The 20282-nt window shown below is 45.9% G+C and overlaps 1 protein-coding gene across 1 annotated transcript; it reads right to left on the reverse strand.

The window, feature by feature from the left end:
* Positions 1-11065: 11065 nt before the first annotated feature.
* Positions 11066-17547, reverse strand: LOC142184357 (transforming protein RhoA). Its single transcript, XM_075259168.1, has 5 exons — positions 17481-17547; positions 15039-15196; positions 14590-14710; positions 13628-13758; positions 11066-12285 (listed from the first exon to the last, which is right to left on the reverse strand). Exons 2-5 carry the CDS (start codon positions 15192-15194, stop codon positions 12112-12114), a joined length of 582 nt encoding a protein of 193 aa, XP_075115269.1. The 5' UTR covers positions 15195-15196; positions 17481-17547; the 3' UTR covers positions 11066-12111.
* Positions 17548-20282: the final 2735 nt, after the last annotated feature.

Consider the following 20282-nt stretch of genomic DNA (forward strand, 5'->3'; position numbering starts at 1 on the left):
AATTACTTACATTACCTACTTAATGGGGTCTTTGGGGCTGTGAGTTTTGATCTGTGAAAAAATCAGCTACAGGAATAAATCTGCTATTTTGAAATTAATAAGCAGAAGAAGTGACAGAATAGGATATATAGCCCCGGAGGTGTTGGTGTACAATAAGACCGTAGAATGCTGGGCAATAGCACAGACTATACAATGCTGGCGTACAGTACAGACCATACAATGCTGGCGTACAGTACAGACCATACAATGCTGGCATACAGTACTGACCATACAATGCTGGTGTATAGTACAGACCATACAATGCTGGCGTACAGTACAGACCATACAATGCTGGCGTACAGTACTGACCATACAATGCTGGTGTATAGTACAGACCATACAATGATGGCGTACAGTACAGACCATACAATGCTGGCGTACAGTACAGACCGTACAATGCTGGCGTCCAGTACAGACCATACAATGCTGGTGTACAGTACAGACTGTACAATGCTGGCGTACAGTACAGACCGTACAATGCTGGCACACAGTATAGACCGTACAATGCTGCCGTACAGTACAGACCGTACAATGCTGGCGTCCAGTACAGACCATACAATTCTGGCGTCCAGTACAGACCATACAATGCTGGCGTCCAGTACAGACCATACAATGCTGGCGTACAGTACAGACCATACAATGCTGGCGTACAGTACAGACCATACAATGCTGGCGTACAGTACAGACCATACAATGCTGGCGTACAGTACAGACCATACAATGCTGGTGTATAGTACAGACCATACAATGCTGGCGTACAGTACTGACCGTACAATGCTGGCGTACAGTACAGACCGTACAATGCTGGCGTACAGTACTGACCGTACAATGCTGGCATCCAGTACAGACCGTACAATGCTGGCATCCAGTACAGACCGTACAATGCTGACGTACAGTACAGACCGTACAATGCTGACGTACAGTACAGACCGTACAATGCTGGCGTACATTACACACCATACAATGCTGGCGTCCAGTACAGACCGTACAATGCTGGCGTACAGTACAGACCGTACAATGCTGGCACACAGTATAGACCGTACAATGCTGGCGTACAGTACAGACCGTACAATGCTGGCGTACAGTACTGACCATACAATGCTGGCGTACAGTACTGACCATACAATGCTGGTGTACAGTACTGACCATACAATGCTTACGTACAGTACAGACCGTACAATGCTGGCGTACAGTACAGACCGTACAATGTCTGACGTAGAGTACTGACCATATAATGCGGCTCTCCCTCCCCAGCCCCCCTCTCCCGTGGCAATGATATGCCAATGATAGTCAATCTGGTCCGGGGCTTTCTCCCGGCGGGATACTCGGAATAATATCTTTAACTTCACCTGTCGTGAATGGGACCAATAATGAGGATGCGTCATCCACAATTGGAAGATTAAGGAAATTCAAAAACATTCTGATCACATCGGAATTACCCGAAATGTCATCGCTGGGGGAAGAGACAGGACAGGAATAAAAGTCACGAAAGTCACAAGTTTCTGGTGTAGAAGTCTGTTCAACTCCCGAACCAGATATAATCCTATGGATATGCGATTTATCCTTGGCTTTTTTAATAAAGGTCAACATGAGTCTGCCTCCTTTATTGCCGTGAGTATAAGTTTTATGTTTATACAATCAGGGTGTCCTGGCAGCTTTAGCATTTAATAGGGTCTTTAATTGTTCCCGGAGAGCAGTTAGCTCACTTACAGAAACGATTGCTTTTGACAGTATATGCGTGCGCTCCAACTCAGAGATCTTTTTAAGTAAGGCATTAATCTGTTTCTGCCTTTCTTTTTTATGCTTAGTGCCAATCGCAATAAGAATGCCCTTAATGTATGCCTTGTAGGATTCCCACACCACTGGGGGGAGGCCGTCCGCGAGTTCAAGTAAAAAAAGAGTGAGATGTTTCTCTACCTGATTGCTACACTCCTTTCTATCCAACAAAGCGTCATTGAGATGCCAGTTCCAGCTCCTGGGCAAGAGATAGCTAAGATTAAGTGCAATGGAGAAGGGGGCATGATCAGATATAGTTATATTACCCACTAGCTTTTACCCGCGACTTCGTCTGCGGTGATTTGAGAATTGGGCGGACACAGACGTGTGAAACTGTAAAACTGCTTTAAAAAGTTTGGTGGGCTAGAAAATGTGATGTGATGTGTTATATTGTGTATCTAGTGATAAAGACAATGTGATGTGTTGTATTGTGTATGTCGTGATACAGACAATGTGATGTGTTGTATTGTGTATGTCGTGATACAGACAATGTGATGTGTTGTATTGTGTCAGACAATGTGATGTGTTGTATTGTGTATGTCGTGATACAATGTGATGTGTTGTATTGTGTCAGACAATGTGATGTGTTGTATTGTGTCAGACAATGTTATGTGTTGTATTGTGTATGTCGTGATACAGACAATGTGATGTGTTGTATTGTGTCAGACAATGTGATGTGTTGTATTGTGTCAGACAATGTGATGTGTTGTTTTGTGTATGTCGTGATACAGACAATGTGATGTGTTGTATTGTGTCAGTCAATGTGATGTGTTGTATTGTGTATGTCGTGATACAGACAATGTGATGTGTTATATAGTGGAAAGCTATATGTAAATGTGAGTGAGTAGAGTGAGGGCTACTCCTGAGGTGACAGTAAGGAGAGTGCAGGCAGGTTGAGGCAGGAAATGCCAGGCAGTGTGTGTGTGTGTGTGTGTGTGTATGTAGTGATACAGACAATGTGATGTGTTGTGTATGTAGTGATACAGACAATGTGATGTGTTATGTGAGTGAGTAGAGTGAGGGCTACTCCTGAGGTGACAGTAAGGAGTGTGCAGGAAGGTTTATGGTAAGTGCAATATGCCTGCTGTGATGTTGTTATAAGTAAGTTCTGTATGTTCTGTTCTGCTTACTTATTCTGCTTTGTCTGCCTAGCAACAGTGAGGAAGTAATGGAGGAGGAGCTGAGCTGAGGGGGAGGAGTTGTTAGACAGGGAGCCATGATGGAAGCATGGAATAAGGTGTTCTGATCCCATCTCATAGTGGACTTATTCCAGGAGACCGGCATCCTCACTATAACACTACATCTGCATTTCTCTATGTATATGCACTTCTCTACAGTTTATTAAATGCTGTACTACCTCACAACCAATCACAGGCCACTGGCTGGGTCATAGAAAGGGTTTATACTCTCCAGTAGCTGTTGCCAGTTAGTCCAGTTAGTTAAAATAGTAAAAATAAAAAAAAAAGCTTTAAAAATATATAATAAAAATATGAAATAAATAAAAGTTCTAAATCACCTCCTGTCCCTAGAATATATATATAAAAGTAGAAAATCATATATCATAAACCACGGGGGTTTTTTTTCAATAAAAGGTGATCTAAGCAATAGATATTCCCCAAAATGGTATAACTAAAAAGTACAGCTGGCCCCGCAAAAAAAACCACTCTATGCATCCCCGTACAGCTGCAGGGTCACCTGTCAATGTGGCCTTGCAGCTGTTGCAAAACTACAACTCCCATATATTAAATATTTTACCAGTTTTTGCTTCAAAATTTTTTTTCCCTATTTTCCTCCTCTAAAACCTAGGTGCGTCTTATAGTCCAGTGCGTCTTATAGTCCGAAAAATACGGTGTATATATATATATATATATATATATATATATATATGTATATATATATATATATATATATATATATCCTGCTGAGAGGGACGGTAGAGGAATTCAGCTGAGTCCCTATGGCCATCAGCCTAAGATCTAGGAGAGAAGACATTTTATTCCAAGGTAGATCCGGAGGCTGCCCTAGAGTTAGTGAGAGAACTTTGGGAGTCACCAAGCGACATCTGTGTCCGTGCCATTAGGAGTTACAGAGGTACCCGACAGGAGTATTGAATACGGGCCTACCTTCCCAGTTTCCCTATCAGGACCCTTAGCCCCACTACAGCCCCTATCTGCTGAGTTAGGGAGTGGTATGAGAAGTGGAGAGGAGAAAAGCATGTTTAGTGCTGCAGAGTCTACATTGCACCTGGCGAATCTCTTAAAGTCTAAAGCATTTCTTGTTGAACTGTATGTATTTAACTGTACTGTTAAATAAAAGTTATCTGGTTTACCCTGCAACCCTGGACTCCTGAGTCGTTGCCTGCATCACCATCAGGGCAGCTCCTGATTAACATCCACACCGGCTCAGTATTGAGAGGTCTCCTCTCTAACAAGGAGTGCCCCGGTGGAAAACAAGGACTCTACCGCATCTAACAGGTAGTGTTGCAGAACCCCCTTGTCTGCACAGCCCTGGGGAGGAATCGGAGTGTGTGAGCAGCATTCTAGGCCTAGTAGGTGGCACAGCCCATGTCGTCTCATTCCACACACTCTGTTCTCCTCAGCTGGGTTGCTTCAGTTTATCCTCAGGACAGGCCAATAATAATAATAACAAAACAAATATTTAATTTTATTAATAATTTAATTCATCCGATTTTCGGTCTGACCTCTCCAACTTGAGCTCTACACCTGTTGAAACAAATTCAGATCTGTAGTTTTCATCAGTGGAGGGATCCAATTATGTTTCCAAGAGACACTTTTCAAGAAACGATCCCGCAGAGTGGGCAGGAAACATCGCAAGGGAATCAGCTCCCAGATACATCACCCGATCTGGGAGCTGCTTATACTCGAGTATATACGGTATCTTGTATTAAGGGTTAATTTTTGTTTGTCCAATTGTGTCTTTCTGTGGGTGTGGTATTGTATTGTGGTATTGTATAATAGTTTTGATTTAATCAGTGTTTGTATGCTATGAGTAAGGGAGGTTTCTCCTGAAACGCGTAGGATTTGTACCACAACTTATGGACTCACTGATTTTTTAACTTGTCATTAAAAGTTATGTTTTATTTTTAAACACTTTTGTGATGTTTGGTGCTGAATTTTTTTTATAATTTTTGCCACAGGCCAAAAATATCTGATATGTAGGGGGCCAATACCAGGCCCCCAGACCGATCAGCTATACGGAGTCACTTCCGGATCCCATCCAATACACAATACAGGGCCGGAAACAGAAAATTCTGTCCACTGTGTATTAGCCTGGCACTTTCACTGCATCTCAGCACTTACTGTATTGAAGTCAGCAGGAGCTGAGCTGTAGTGAAGGCGCCAGGCGACTATACAGCAGATGGAGATGGAGCTTTCTCTTCCAGCCCTCTGTTGTGTACAGATGAGCACCAAAAGTGGCTCCATACAGCTGATGGGGCCATGTGTCAGCCCCTACTGATCAGGTATTTATGGTCTATACTAGACATAGGCCATAAAAATAATTAACCCTGGACAAACCCTTTAATGTTCCCCACACAGTTTAATGTCTTCCCAGAGGATGTTAGTCCCTGTCACTGCCGCCACACAATATGATGGCCCCATTACTGTTCCCCATACAGTATGGGGACCAGTGAAGTGGCCAAAAAAAAACAATTTGGCCCATACAACTCCTTTAAAGAGGTTCTCCACGAAGTGGAGTGACCACTGTGGCCAGGGCCGGCGTCAGCGCACAGCATAGTCGGACAAGTGCCGGAGCCCACAGAGCCTCTGGGGGGACGACGACATGACACTGGGGCAGATGAGGGGGGGGGACGGACGGCATGACACTGGGCCAGAGACGGGGGGGCATGAAACTGTGGGCAGATAAAGGGGGGGGAGAACGGCATGAAACTGGGGACAGAGATGGAGGGGGCCCAATGAAACTGGGGGACAAATGAAGGGGAGGGGGGAACGGCATGACACAGGGGCAGATGAAGGGGGGGGGACGGCATGACACTGGGGAAGATGAAGGGGGGAGAACGGCATGACACTGGGGCAGATGGGGGGTGTGGAACGGCATGACACTGGGGCAGAGACGGGGGACATGAAATTGGGCAGATGAAGGGGGAGAACGGCATGAAACTGGGGACAGAGATGGAGGGGGGACATGAAACTGGGGGCAGAGGAAGGGTGTATATGAAACTGGGGGAGAGATGGAGGGGGGACATATAATTTACAGGTGACTGTAGGAGGATTATACTGTGTGGGAGCACATGAAAAATGAACGAGAATGGGCGGAGTCAACATAAAACCCACCCACATGCCCAAGCCTTTAGTGGACTAATCTCAAAACTGCTGGCCCTGGAGATATTGGTGTTTAGGCTTCTGGATACCCAGGTCTTCCGTCACCAGATGGCAGCTGGGGCACCTCCCTATGCTGGGCCTAGCCGTTACTACTTCTCTTGGTGTGCTGTCCCTGCCTTGCACCTGCATGTGTCCCATAACATCAGTCGGGCCCAGAGCTCTGCGCTTTGCTGCAGGGTCCACTTGACCAACGACGCATAGACAAGCGCCTGTGGTCAGGGATCCTGCTTATCTTTAATGACAGGCAGGGTGAATGTAGTGGAGTCTGGGCCCGGGGTGCAAACTGGGGTGGCCTATCTCCTCTCCCATCCCAAAATTCATGGCAGGTGTTAACTTAAAGCCTACTACGTTGCCAACTCCACCCCAGCTACTAGCGGCAAACGCTGTAACACTGGCGTGGGGAGATGTCAGCAGGACGTGCTGAAGCTCATCAACTTGGGGGACAGATAGCACACTGCCTCCGAGGTCAGGGATGCCATCCTGGCTGAGATGGCAATGTGTTTTCCTTGCTACACCTGGGGCCAGGCATGTTTGTCTTGTGTGATAATGGCCGGAACCTGGTAGCAGATCTGGAGCTTGCCAGACTCAAACACGGTCCACACATGACCCACGTTTTCAACTTGTGTGTGCAAAAGTTCTTTGAAACCTACACCATTGTGTCTGATATACTGGTCAGTGGGGCCATTTTCGTAAGCGAGAAGTACCCTCTGCTAGGCAGAAAACATTCAGAGCACACTACTCTCATCTTCGCACTGTTGGCTGGCAGAGGAGGTCGAGGGGGATGGAGTGGCATCTGATGTCCCTGTCCCACACGAAGCTTGAGGGTACACTTCAGTACATCCCATTGCTTCACCAGAGATGGTGTGAAGGGGAGTGGAAAATGGAGGAAATGGAGAGTGACCCTTACAGTTGGAGGCAGCAAAGTCATGCCAAGTAACACACTGGCACACATGGCTGACTTCATGTTGGGTTGCTTTTCAAGAGACAAAGGCATAGTTCACATCATGGAGTGCAAACAGTACAAAAAATTGGATTGAGCTGATATAGCCTGACTGAATTGCTGTGTATCACACTTAGCTTTAGGGCAGTGGTTCTCAACCTTTCTAATGCCGTGACCCCGCAATACAGTTCCTCATGTTGTGGTGACCCCATTCAGTTTGGAACACGCATCCATAACAGCGTGCGTTCCAGCTGAATAGTGCTGCTGCAGACAGTAGTGCGGCTTCTCAGTGGCTAAAGCCATCAGAAATATGTATTTTCTGATGGCTTTAGGCATACCTCGCAACTTTTGAAGATTAGAAAGAGAAAATATGCGGCACGCGCTCCGCCCACTTTTATGTTGACTCCGCCCATTCTCATTCATTTTTCATGTGCTCCCACACAGTATAATCCTCCTACAGTCACCCGTACATTGTGTCCCCCCGCCATCTCTCCCCCAGTTTCATATAACCCCTTCATCTGCCCCCAGTTTCATGTCCCCATCTCTTCCCCAGTTTCATGTCCCCCCATTTCTGCCTCCAGTGTCAAGCCGTATCCCCCCTTCATCTGCCCAGAGATTCATGTCCCTCCATCTCTGCTACCAGTGTCATGCCGTCCCCCCCCCTTCATCTGCCCACAGTTTCATGTCCCTCCATCTCTGCCCCCAGTGTCATGCCGTCCCCCCTTCATCTGCCCCTTCATTATGTTCCACCTTAATGTTTAAAACAAAAAAAAATAAAAACACTTACACTCACCTTCCAACGCTCCCTCGCTGCCCGCTCACTCATATAGTTGTAGCCGCGATGTGACGTCATCACATCGCGGCTACACATACAGAAGTCGCAGCACAGCGTTAACGCAGGAGCTGGCTGTGTCAGATCCTGCTTTAATCGCCTGTGTTTTCAACTCATTGGCGTCCTCCGGGCGCCGATCAGTTGAAACTGGGACATACCTACACCGACCGGGACGGTTGGGAGGTATGTGGCGACCCCTGTGTTTTGGTCGTTCGACCCCCGCTGGGGTCGCGACCCACAGGTTGAGAACCGCTGCTTTAGGGGGTAGACCCTTAAAAATTGGATTAAGCTGATATAGCCTGACTGAATTTCTGGGTCTCCCACCTAAGTTTTGGGGTTACACACCGTGAAAAACTGAAAAGAGCGGACATAGCCTGACTGAAATTCTGTCTCTCCCACCTAGGTTTTGGGGTTACACACCCTGGATATCTGGATTGAGCGGACATAGCCTGACTGAATTTCTGTCTCTCCCACCTAGGATTTAGGGTTACACACTGTGAACAACTGTATTGAGCGGACATAACCCCACTGAATTTTGGTGTCTCCCACCTAGGTTTTGGGGGTACACACCCTGGATATCTGGATTGAGCGGACATAACCTGACCTAATTGCTCTGTATCCTTGTTTTGGTGTTACACAGCCTGAAAAGCTGCTTTGCACGCATATAGCAAGAAGTAACTGCAGTGGATTGCTGCTATTTTTCAAGAAACAACAAAATTCAAGTTTTTTTTTCAGCTATATGAACTTGTAAATGCAGTGGATTGCTGCTTTTTTTTTCAGCCCCCCCCCCCCCCAAAAAAAAAAAAAAGTGTATAGCTCTGTGAAGAGCTGTTGGTTTTCTTCTTTACTTCTTCTCTGCCTATCTGAAGCTAATCGCTATCTAGCCCTCAGCAGATATGTTTCTCTCCCTATGTCTGACCGCAAAAATGGCAAATAGAGCGGCGGCCGTTCTTATGAATGGGAGGTCACGTTTTCGGCAGCCAATGGTTTTTTAAATTTTTTTCACTGCCTCCAGTTGTGCCAGAGAGCCTCACTTAGTGGGCATTGCAGCTGGCTGAACGCTGTGCTCCGTGTGCACAGGAAAGCTGGCTGCCTCCTCTGCTGTGATACCACTGTTCCGGCTGCTGTGGGATGAGCTGGGAGAGTGGACTCCCCGCAGCGTACGATGCTTTCCCAGCTCATGTTACAGCAGCAGGAACAGTGTTATCATAGCAGAGGCAGCAGCCGGCATACCTGTGCACACGGAACATCGTGCACAGTGTTCTGCCGGCTGCAGTGTTTTTGGGGATGTCTTATTTTCGGGGGGTGCCTTATATTAGGCAATTTAACAAAACCTCCCCCCCATGCCTTACTTTTGGGGGATGTCTTATTTTCGGGGAAACCGGGTAGGATGAATCTGTGAGTTTCTTTGCAGTCTCCCAGTTTAAATGGGTAGGTTTTCGTTAGCATCTTATACAGCGCAACACCAAACGCAAACCAGTCTGCACCAGTGTTGTAGGGTCTGCTTTGTATCATTTCTGGGGCCATGAAACCTGTTGTGCCACATCTTTGGGTCACTGTTACATCAACAGATTTGTTGTAAAGGGCGAGACCGAAGTCAGAAATTTTGATGCTCCCATCCTGGGTCAGGAGGATGTTGCTCGGTTTGATGTCACGGTGGACAATCCTCTTTGAGTGCAAGAATTGGAGACCGCACATTATTTGGGTAGCCAGGAACTTCATAGCAGATATGTTATTCTTGGTGGTCTTCCTAATGTATTCATGAAGGGTTCCACCTCTGGCCAGCTCCATCACATAGAATACATGGGTGGTTGTGTGGAACACTCCATACCCATGGATGAGGAAGGAGCACTGATTGGACAGTGCTAGGATGTCCCTTTCAGCAAAGAGGCATCTTAGTGGCGCTGACTTGGACTAGACCTTTATGGCCACCTGCTCTTTACGTATACGATATATTGCTAGCATGACTTTGCCATAGGTGCCCTTTCCAAGTATACTGTGGTACTTAAACTTGTTTACAGTCAAAGGGACGGGATCTTTCCTCTGGCTGGTGGAGGGCAGTCTTAGGCCTGCATCAGGTCCTGTCCTCGGTTTCTTACAAGGTGGATCTTGTTTGAAACTCTTCTCGGTCTCTCTGTTCCTAATCCAGGAAATCGACGTGAAGAGAGTCCAAACGAGTACTATCATGATAGCACTTAAGCCAAACTTGCAAATAACACAGTTGTGTTGCGCTAGTGTAACGTATCTCGAAAAACTGAACATCGTGGCTCTCGGAACCTTAAAAAGAACTGCGTGATCTAACTGGCTATTGTGATGTCACAAAGCCAAAAGGTCATCATATTTGCATATTCAGAGGGAGAAGTCAGACCTGGTTTGTTATGTCATCGTAATGCTATATACAGCACAATAAGCAGATAAGGCAAACCAAGGCCGACCACTAACAAACAGTAGAGGGGGTTAGTGAACACTTTAATAAAGAAAAAAAAAAAACCCAGCAGCCATGTTGTCATAGCTGAGCTGATTAGATTGGATGCAGATGGGTGTATTATGGTTGTAATTTAGTGACCCCCATTATGGCCACGTGACCCAGGCCCCGCTGAATCAAGCTTACATTACTATTAGCTTCTCTAGTGATCTAGGTTTGATTCAATAGATCTGTGGGTGTTGCCGCCATAACGAAATATTAAAATGTGGCCACATTATATACAGCTATATGAAACCAGTCATATCACTAGAGAGATCAAGCTCTATGTACAGCCCAGCATTGGCGCGCACATATGGGGAAGTGTTACGATAGTGTAAGGGGCAGGAAGTGGTTACAGGATAAAGCGCACAAAGTCTGAAGGATTCTACTAGGAAACTGGGCCAAGATGGTCCATAGATGATCCATGTGTGGGGTCCTATCAGCTAGATTTTACCATCTGTTCTTGCTTGCTTTATTGCTATTGGTGTTGCATATGGGATTCCCTATATATTCACTAACACTATACGCCCCATAAACTTGTCACATGGTACTGATTTACACAGAGTGGCTTGCTGTGAGGCTCCCCTGTGGTGCCTCGTACCCTTTAACCTTTCTCTATAGGACAGTGAGACTATAAACAACAGGAGGCGATGTACTAAACATGACTACACAGTTTATTGTGAAATTCTGCTTGCTCAGAAAGGGTGGATTCAGTAAATCTTTGAAAAAAAAAAATATCAACATTAAAAGAGGAATAAAATTAGACATCTTTAAAACACACAGAAAATAAAGCGACTGCTAGGCCGAAACATCAGAGAAGCGGACACAGGATGGGGAGATATGATATGGCACAACAACAATCAGAGCAAACGCTCCGAGCTCCGCTGTTCTGCAAAACCGCTTCCTTTTCCTGTTACTTAACCCCATCCTGACATTACAAGCTCTGGGCCCACATCACAGGGGCATGTCAGCTGAATGATCCTTTCTGTAAGTAATAGAAGAGCTTCCCAGAGCTCTCTACTTGTTGTTGAACTACAGATCCCAGCAGGGCTTGCATTACAACAACAGGCTGAAGAGCGAATTGCCCGTCTCTGGTTTAGATGCCTCGGCCCGGCTTACTTGTGTACAAACATCTGAGACATATATATATGTATATATAGAAAGGGAAGATCAGTTCTTGTGAAGCAGAATAAAATCCCCCAAATTCTGCTACCGTGCACCCCTAAACCAGCGCTGGTTATCTCGGAAAGGTCACGGAGAACATGGCACTGCCCGTCGCCCCCCCTCTTCCATGGTGAGAACTTGCAAAAGATGTCACTGACTCCTTCAAAGATCATAGAAAGTATGGCACCTGAGCCCGACATAATCTTGAAAATTCCTAAAGAACATGGTCCTGTCCCTTGGGGTGGGACCTGCAGAACATGGCACCGAGCACGTCTTATGGTGTGGGAAGGATAGGCAGATATTGGCATTGCCTCCCCAGACGACCTCTTCAAAGGTCCTTTGCAATAAGGCAGTGTGGCTGACATAGAAGGAGTGGTACACGGCTTCATCACGGGCCCCCTCATCAGCCCAAGGTGCAGGACAGAGCTGAAGCTCTATGGGCAGAGAGGGGAGCAGACGGAATGCGTGAGGAGGAAGGGGGGAGGGGGAAGGGGCAATGGGGGAGGGTATCTTTCTTTTGCTGTTCGGCTGCACTTTACAGGAGATTGCACGTGTTCTTCTTGCGACCTCTCTTGGCTTGTAACGCAGCTCTTGTCGCCATCTCAAACACTTCTCGCACACCGTCCTTAGTTTTAGCAGAGCATTCCAGGTAGCCAAAAGCACTGATCCTATTTGCCATATCCCGGCCCTCTTCTGGTTTCACCGGCTCCTGTACAGAGAAACAACATCAGCAACATCCAGGTACATTCATACACTAGCTGATCCCCCTTTACCTTTAAAGGGGAACTCTGCAGCTTTTAACCTTCCACACTGCACCTAGTAACAGGCATCACCATGCTGGATCTTCATGCTTATTTAAAAATCAACATGGCTGCCTTGTATTCTGCTCCAAGTACCTCCATTCCAGTATTATGACACAGCAGCCATGTTCCAGTCCTACATGTTCGTTAAGGCTCTGTTCATATCTGCGCTAATCATTTCCATAGAAAATGATGGCAGTGATGGATACGTCACATAGTGGACATCAGCAACGTCTGACTATAATAGTCTCCCTCCTGATTCTGTCATGGTGTATCAGAAATAACAGCGCAATATGCTGCACAAGTCCAGCATTTCTGAAAAAAATCTGTGGTGGAGGCTGCAATACAGATGTGAACACAGTTTAAAACCTAATGCACACGACAGTGTGCGGGCCCATGCTCCTCCACAGGGACGTCCCAGGTGCTGGTCCTATGAACATAGAGCAGGTCCTATCCTGCTCTGTGACAACTGAACCCCCCATAGAGCCAAGTACATCAAGGAGAGCTCTCAAATGTCACTCTGAGTGTCATTTCGCAGCAAGTTCAGCCCCACCTCAGATGGCACACACTGTCCTGTGTTTGGGGCCTAAAAGGGCTTTTCCTGGGATTTATAAATTGATGACCGATCCTTAAGATAGCCCAACATCTGGGGCCCTGCTGATCACCTGCTTGAAGAGTGGTGAGCACTGTGGCCCCTTTCCTGAGCCAATGACATCACATTCACTAGCAACATTGTTCAGCAGCAGCTCAGTCCCATTCAAGCAAATGGGCTGAGCTTCAATACCAAATACCGCCACGATACAATGTATGGTGCGGTTCCCTGTATTTGATAACCAGGCTGCAGTGCACACTTGAATGCTGCAGCCTCTGCAATCAGCTGATCAATGGCTGTCCTGGGTGTCAGATCAATCTTAAGGACATGTATGACATAGCATAAAGGGTTGAATTATGTCACTGACTTCACTATTGCCCTCAGTGACATTAATGTTGGCATTAACTCTTTCATGGACAAATAGGAAATAGTGCAGATATTTCTATAAACATGTAGGCTTGTTCACACTGGACAGACACACCGCAGATTTATCAAACCTCATCTGGCCACCACCCATAAATAATAGACCCCCACAGACCACACTGGTTGACAGGTATTATGCACAGAATTAAAAGGCTTCTCCAGGTCTACCTATGCACACACTGCACTGGACAGACACAAACATCCATGTGCCTCCAGAGCAGGACTACGTGACCCACCTGCTTCATCTTGGCCAGCTCACGCCGGGTGTGCTCATCATTCCTCAGATCCTTCTTGTTTCCTACCAGTATTATGGGCACGTTAGGACAGAAATGCTTCACCTCCGGAGTCCACTTCTCAGGGATGTTCTCTGAAAGCAAAAAAAGTCACTATATGGTTTTTATTTGTTCCAGAAAGTCAAAATCCATTCAAGTCGCAAGTGATTGTTACTATGTATCACCTGATGATTCAAATGCTGGGACCCCCACCAAAAAAGGGCAATGGAGCTATGTCCCCATCATAGCAGGACCCCTGCCAACTGAGCACAGGGAACTGCAGCATAGCCCCTATCACCTGCACTACTGGGTTAAACCAGGTTGGGTAGAACTATGCTGCAGCACCTGCACTCGAGGCTACAGTTTGCACAGAGAGTTAACAGATTGGCTTATGGTATGTAGCTGCGGTGTCAGGTCTAAGGATAGGCCGTCAATATCAAAAACCAGGTAACCCCTTTAAGAACACAGGAGTGTGTTTTCAGCAGAACGTGACTAAGTATAAGGAGGGGCACTGCTGAAACACCATTACAATAGGCAATTAGACTGCCCCTAGTGGTGAAACCATGGTAAGTATATGATAAATAGGACATAAGGGATAAAGTGTCTTGGCCACTGAGGTGAGGAGACTACGACTAGGGCCTGTGGACATGAATCCTGTGGCATGACCAAAGATCGCTGTGTTGTCCTAAAACACCTACAGTAAATGGAGAGGATGCTGTGCCTGTGACTTACAGTCGAAGAAAAGTGAAAACCTAAGAAAATTCTGTAGTTGATATTTCTGCAACTTTAAGTCATGGTTAAAGCATCCACTAGGCCGTAATGCGACTCCATTCAATGATATCAGTCACAAGATGACATGTTGATCTTGGTCACATGACTGGAGTAGCCACGTAACGCTAGCCTTATACTGAATCTGTATAACTCACCCAAACTGTCAGGGCTGTCAATGGAGAAACACATGAGGATGACATCAGTATCGGGATAGGACAGGGGTCTGAGACGATCATAATCCTCTTGGCCGGCGGTATCCCATAGAGCCAACTCCACCTGTGAATAGGACAAAGTTTTAGGAGGTCTGCGGCCAGATGCCCCGCCCTCCCCCTCCTTGTTTATAATTGTGCAACCCTTTCTGTATAAACAGAACCCCTGAGACACAACCCAATCAGAGATCTTAAAAGGAACAGTCACAACAAGCCGACCAAGGCACCCATGTGACCTTCTGATATCCTGAATGAGCAGATCCCAGAACTACACTTAGTACTAAGAGTCTGGTTGAGGCACTCGGTCTGCTCATGAGGAGACGAGGTCTTGACCATTATCATATCCTATTAGGTCACATTCCCTTATGCCACATTGTATCTGCCTCTGCTGTTACCTGTTTGGAGTCGACCTCTATATCAGCCACGTAATTCTCAAACACGGTGGGCACATAGACCTCAGGAAACTGGTCCTTGCTGAATACGATGAGCAGACAGGTCTTGCCGCAGGCACCATCACCAACAATCACAAGTTTTTTACGTATGGCAGCCATATCTGAGAGGAGGGAGGAACAGAAGAGGATGTTACATATGTCAGGACATCAGCAACAAGTCACCTTCTAATACTAAGAAAGAGTTACATCCTGTATTATACTCCAGAGCTGCGCTCACTATTCTGCTGGTACAGTCACCATGTACATACATTACATTACTTATCCTGTACTGATCCTGAGTTACATCCTGTATTATACTCCAGAGCTGCACTCACTATTCTGCTGGTGCAGTTACTGTGTACATACATTACATTACTTATCCTGTATTATACTCCAGAGCTGAGCTCACTATTCTGCTGGTAGAGTCACTGTGTACATACATTACATTACTTATCCTTTACTGATCCTGAGTTACATCCTGTATTATACTCCAGAGCTGCGCTCACTATTCTGCTGGTACAGTCACTGTGTACATACATTACTTATCCTGTACTGATCCTGAGTTACATCCTGTATTATACTCCAGAGCTGCACTCACTATTCTGCTGGTACAGTCACTGTGTACATACATTACATTACTCATCCTGTACTGATCCTGAGTTACATCCTGTATTATACTCCAGAGCTGCACTCACTATTCTGCTGGTGCAGTTACTGTGTACATACATTACTTATCCTGTATTATACTCCAGAGCTGCACTCACTATTCTGGTAGTACGGTCACGGCGTACATACATTATATTACTTATCCTGAGTTACATCCTGCATTATACCCCAGAGCTGCACTCACTATTCTGCTGGTAGAGTCACTGTGTACATACATTACATTACTTATCCTGTACTGATCCTGAGTTACATCCTGTATTATACTCCAGAGAAGACACTGCCATTAGGGGGTAATAAGTCTGTACAATGGTTAAGTGGTACATGTCACAGTAGCAACTACATGATGTCAGGACACAAGGTTCACCAGCAGGGATCTGCCCCGACCACCACACTTCCTCCACTAGTACCTTTTTCCCATAGCATATTCTGGTACCACCTCTTCCCTAGGTAAGTGGCACACATACGGTCATCCATGTGATGCGACACGTGATCCATCAGACCTGGAGCCTTCTTCCATTGCTCCATGGGCCAGTTCTGATGCTTACATGTCCATAGTAGGAACTTTCAACAGTGGTCAGCATGAACGCTCTGACCGGTCTGTGACTACCCCATATACACAAGCTGTGATGTCCTGTGTGTACTGACACCTTATATCATAGTCAGTAGTGGACAGGGGTCAGTATGGACGCTTTGACCGGTCTGTGACTACCCCATATACTGACACCTTATATCATAGTCAGCAGTGGACAGGAGTCAGCATGGAAGTTCTGACCGATCTACGAGTACTGCATATACACAAGCTATGATGTCCTGTGTGTACTGACACCTTATATCATAGTCAGCAGTGGACAGGGGTCAGCACCAGACAAACCAGCCCCCACCCCGATGCCCCTCCCTGGATCACTTTCGGTAGGTACCACTACATACTAGTAACACCCCAGAAGACCTGCCATATGGAGATGCTCTGACCCGATCACCACCACCACAACTCGGCCCTTGCTCAGATCCTTCCGCTTGCTCATATTTCCTGCTTCTAACCCTAGAGATGGTTTCCTTACTTGCTAATGCCTCCTACCCCTGACTGGTGCCGTCTCACCTCCCAGACCCTGTGGATTTACATCTCATGACTCCCACAGAAATCACTGATACCCTCTCTGTTTAGGTGACGTCATATGATGACATCATGACATATATGAGAGGGACTATATATCCAGGAGGTGAATACAAGCACAACAATTAACAATCACATCCCACAGACATAACATGCGTATCTTACATGATCAATGACATCAAACTCCCAGCTTTCCCTACACCTGGTTCAGTCAGCTACAACTCTCCAGTCCCCTTCTTGTCAGGAGTCTCTAGGGTCACTGAGTTGTCACCTAGAAGTTACTTGGACATCATAAAGTTCATTTTGCCACTTCCCTCTTAGCAACAATAGCCCCACCCATACGTCATGACGTCACTCACACTGCAGGATGTCAGCACAGTATTTATTTACTTCTAAGCCAACAATCTCCTCCATGGAGAGCCCCTCAATCCCCTCTATACTTATTCCAGACCCCCCAGTGACGTCATGTACTCTTCCAGTGACGTCATGTGACAAACAGGCGGGAAACACCCTAAATGCCCGTTCGCATTGAAAACAAGAGTCTCCCCCTGGACAGTATCGCACATCCATTCCTTCTTGCAAAACAAGGGCAAAGACCTTCACTCTGTCCCCGGTTAGGGCCCACTTACCGTCCGCTCTGTCCCGCTGCTTCCACCCGTCCGATCAGCTGTGACGTGTCAAACGCCCGCCTCCTCATCCAATCAGATCGAGCACCGCCCAAGATTGACAGCTCGGCAAACCAATAAGGAAACGATCCGAAGGCACGTACGAGTGACAGGAAGAGGATGTGATTGACGCCTTAAATTACCCAATCACATGCCTGACAGGACCGCCAGTCGTTAGAACCTTTTGGTGACGTAAAGCAGATGCGCTGATCACATGACCAGGCGCACATGTCGCCTTTTTGAAAAAGGGCAAATGTAGCTAAACAAAGCTGGGCAAAATTCTAGTGTGTAAATACCCCATGAAAGTAAATGTGTGTCATGAGGTCATTCACCAGGACTTTGTGTACAGGTGGCTGTAAGCATAAGTCACAATATAGGATAGAATACTAGGACTGGCGCATAATGGTGGGTCTCCCAACATCACCTACGGAAAAATGGTGAAACAGAGTCTTCAGGCTCTAAATAGATAGGGACGCAATAGAACATGCAAGACCCAGACTTACTATCTAGATATGTAAGATGTTGCAGCAACAGTGAGCGCCAAACCCCAATAAACATGCCGACGTCAGCCATTATTTATGTATGGCGACTTTAGGAAACGCGCTGGTCTTATCTATTATTACAACGCGACCCTTTTCACTATAAATAGGGGTGATGTAGGAGCATGGCATTGCTGTGTTGTTTCATGTGACCGCGTATCGTGTGGCCCTGGCTTATAGAAACATTATACTGTACAACTGCCAACCTGGGGCCTACCTGCCTGATGACATCATCACTTCTCGCAACCTCCATCTGCTGTTTATCATCCTAACCAATCTTCAAGACAACCTAGATCAATCCAAATGGACTCCTGCCAACGCTCCAACAACATGGCCGACCCCTTATATTTCTTGCCTAGTAACTCTTAGACAAGCCCTTGCTTCTCTTACGAAGGGTTCACACTACCATTGGATTCCGTTATGAAGGTGTCAGTTTAAAAACAAAACGGAGACCTATCGTATCATGGCTATCAGTTACTGTCCGTTATAAGTCCATTGCCCATAGACTTCAATGTTAAAAAAATAACGGACACTTGCCATCCTTTTTTTTTGTAACAGACATAAAAGTCCCGCGTGTAGGATTTTTTTTGTCTGCTAGAAGAAATGGATTTTTGTGTAAACGGACACAAGATAAAATCCCATTGAAATGAGTGGAAATGTTAACAAACTACTGACGGTTCAGTTAGTGTTCGTTGCTAAAATCTTGTAACAATAGCTACGGACACCTGCAGACGGATTCCAACGGTAGTGTGAACGCCCCTTAATTCCATCATAAGTTTTTATGGGTAAATGTCTCTCTCATAATTTTTAAGGGTAGAATTCTGCTAATAAAGGGAGATGTGCAATTACAGACACTTATCTGCAATTGCCAGGGCTGTAACTATTGGGAACCTCAAGGATCAGGAGAATGGGGCTCAAATGTCCCCCTGCATCCTCTCTGTGAATAAAACACCAGTGCACTTGAATGACTGTTGCTCAGTTCACTTCCATGGGGCTTCCAAACATTGCAGACCCGGCAGTCTCATCAATGTAAATGAAGAACTAGTTGATGCAGGTGCTCAGTGATCTGACACTTATCCCTGGCTATTCTTGAGACTCGCTCTTGTCCATTTCAGGTCACTGAGTTAACAGCAGACTCACAGGGACGTTTATAGACTGGGGTGTTCTAATTCGCACCAATTTGCATTTCTCTCCTCCATCCTCCTGAAACCGTCTACCTTGAAAGAGATTACACTTGTTCTAAACCTGTCTAAGAATAAAGCAGATAATCCTGCTAACTTCTGATGACAGAGAGATTTTGTACTAGTGCAACTCAATAAATTAGAATATCCTCAAAAGTTATTTATTTCTTTTTAGTAATTTAGTTGAAAAAGTGAACCCCAAATATTATATTGAGTCATTACAAACAGAGGGAACTTTCCAAGTGCTTGTTTCTGTTAATGTTGATGATTTTGGCTTACAGCCAAGGAAAAGCCAAAAGTCATTATCTCAGAAAATTAGAATTTTGACCAACTGTAAAAATAATTATTTAACAAAGAAATGTTGTCCAAATAAAAAGTGTCCAGTAAATGCCCTCTATACTTGGTGGGGGCTCCTTTTGTATGAATGATGGCATGAATGTGGCATGGAGGGATCAGCCCGTGGCACTGCAGAGGTGTTATGGAAGCCCAGGTTGTATTATAGCAGCCTTCAACACTTCTGCATTGTTGGGTCTGGGGTCTCTCTTCTTCCTCTTGACAATACCCCATAGATTCTCTATGGGGGTTAAGGTCAGGTGAGTTTGCTGGCCAATCAAGTACAGTGATTCTGTGGTTATTAAACCAAGTCTCGGTACTTTTGGCAGTGTGGGCAGGTGCCAAGTCCTGTTGGAAAATGAAATTTCCATCTCCAAAAAGCTTGTTGGCAGAGGGAAGCATGAAGTGTTCTAGAATTTCCTGGCAGGCGGCTGTGCTGACTTTGGTCTTGATAAAACACAGTGGACTTACACCAGCAGATGACATGGCTCCCCAAACCATCACTGACTGTGGAAACTTCACACTAGACCTCAAGCAGCTTGGATTGTGTACAGCAGCCTCTCCAATCTTCCTCCAGACCATGGGACCTTCCAAATGAAATGCAAAATTTACTGTCATCTGAAAACACCTTTGACCTCTGAGTAACAGTCCGTAACTTCTTGATATCCCAATTTATTGAGATGCACAAGTATATGGTATTAGGGCCAACACTT

Source organism: Leptodactylus fuscus, chromosome 11 (assembly GCF_031893055.1).
Source record: "Leptodactylus fuscus isolate aLepFus1 chromosome 11, aLepFus1.hap2, whole genome shotgun sequence".
NCBI classification, from domain to species: Eukaryota; Metazoa; Chordata; class Amphibia; order Anura; family Leptodactylidae; genus Leptodactylus; species Leptodactylus fuscus.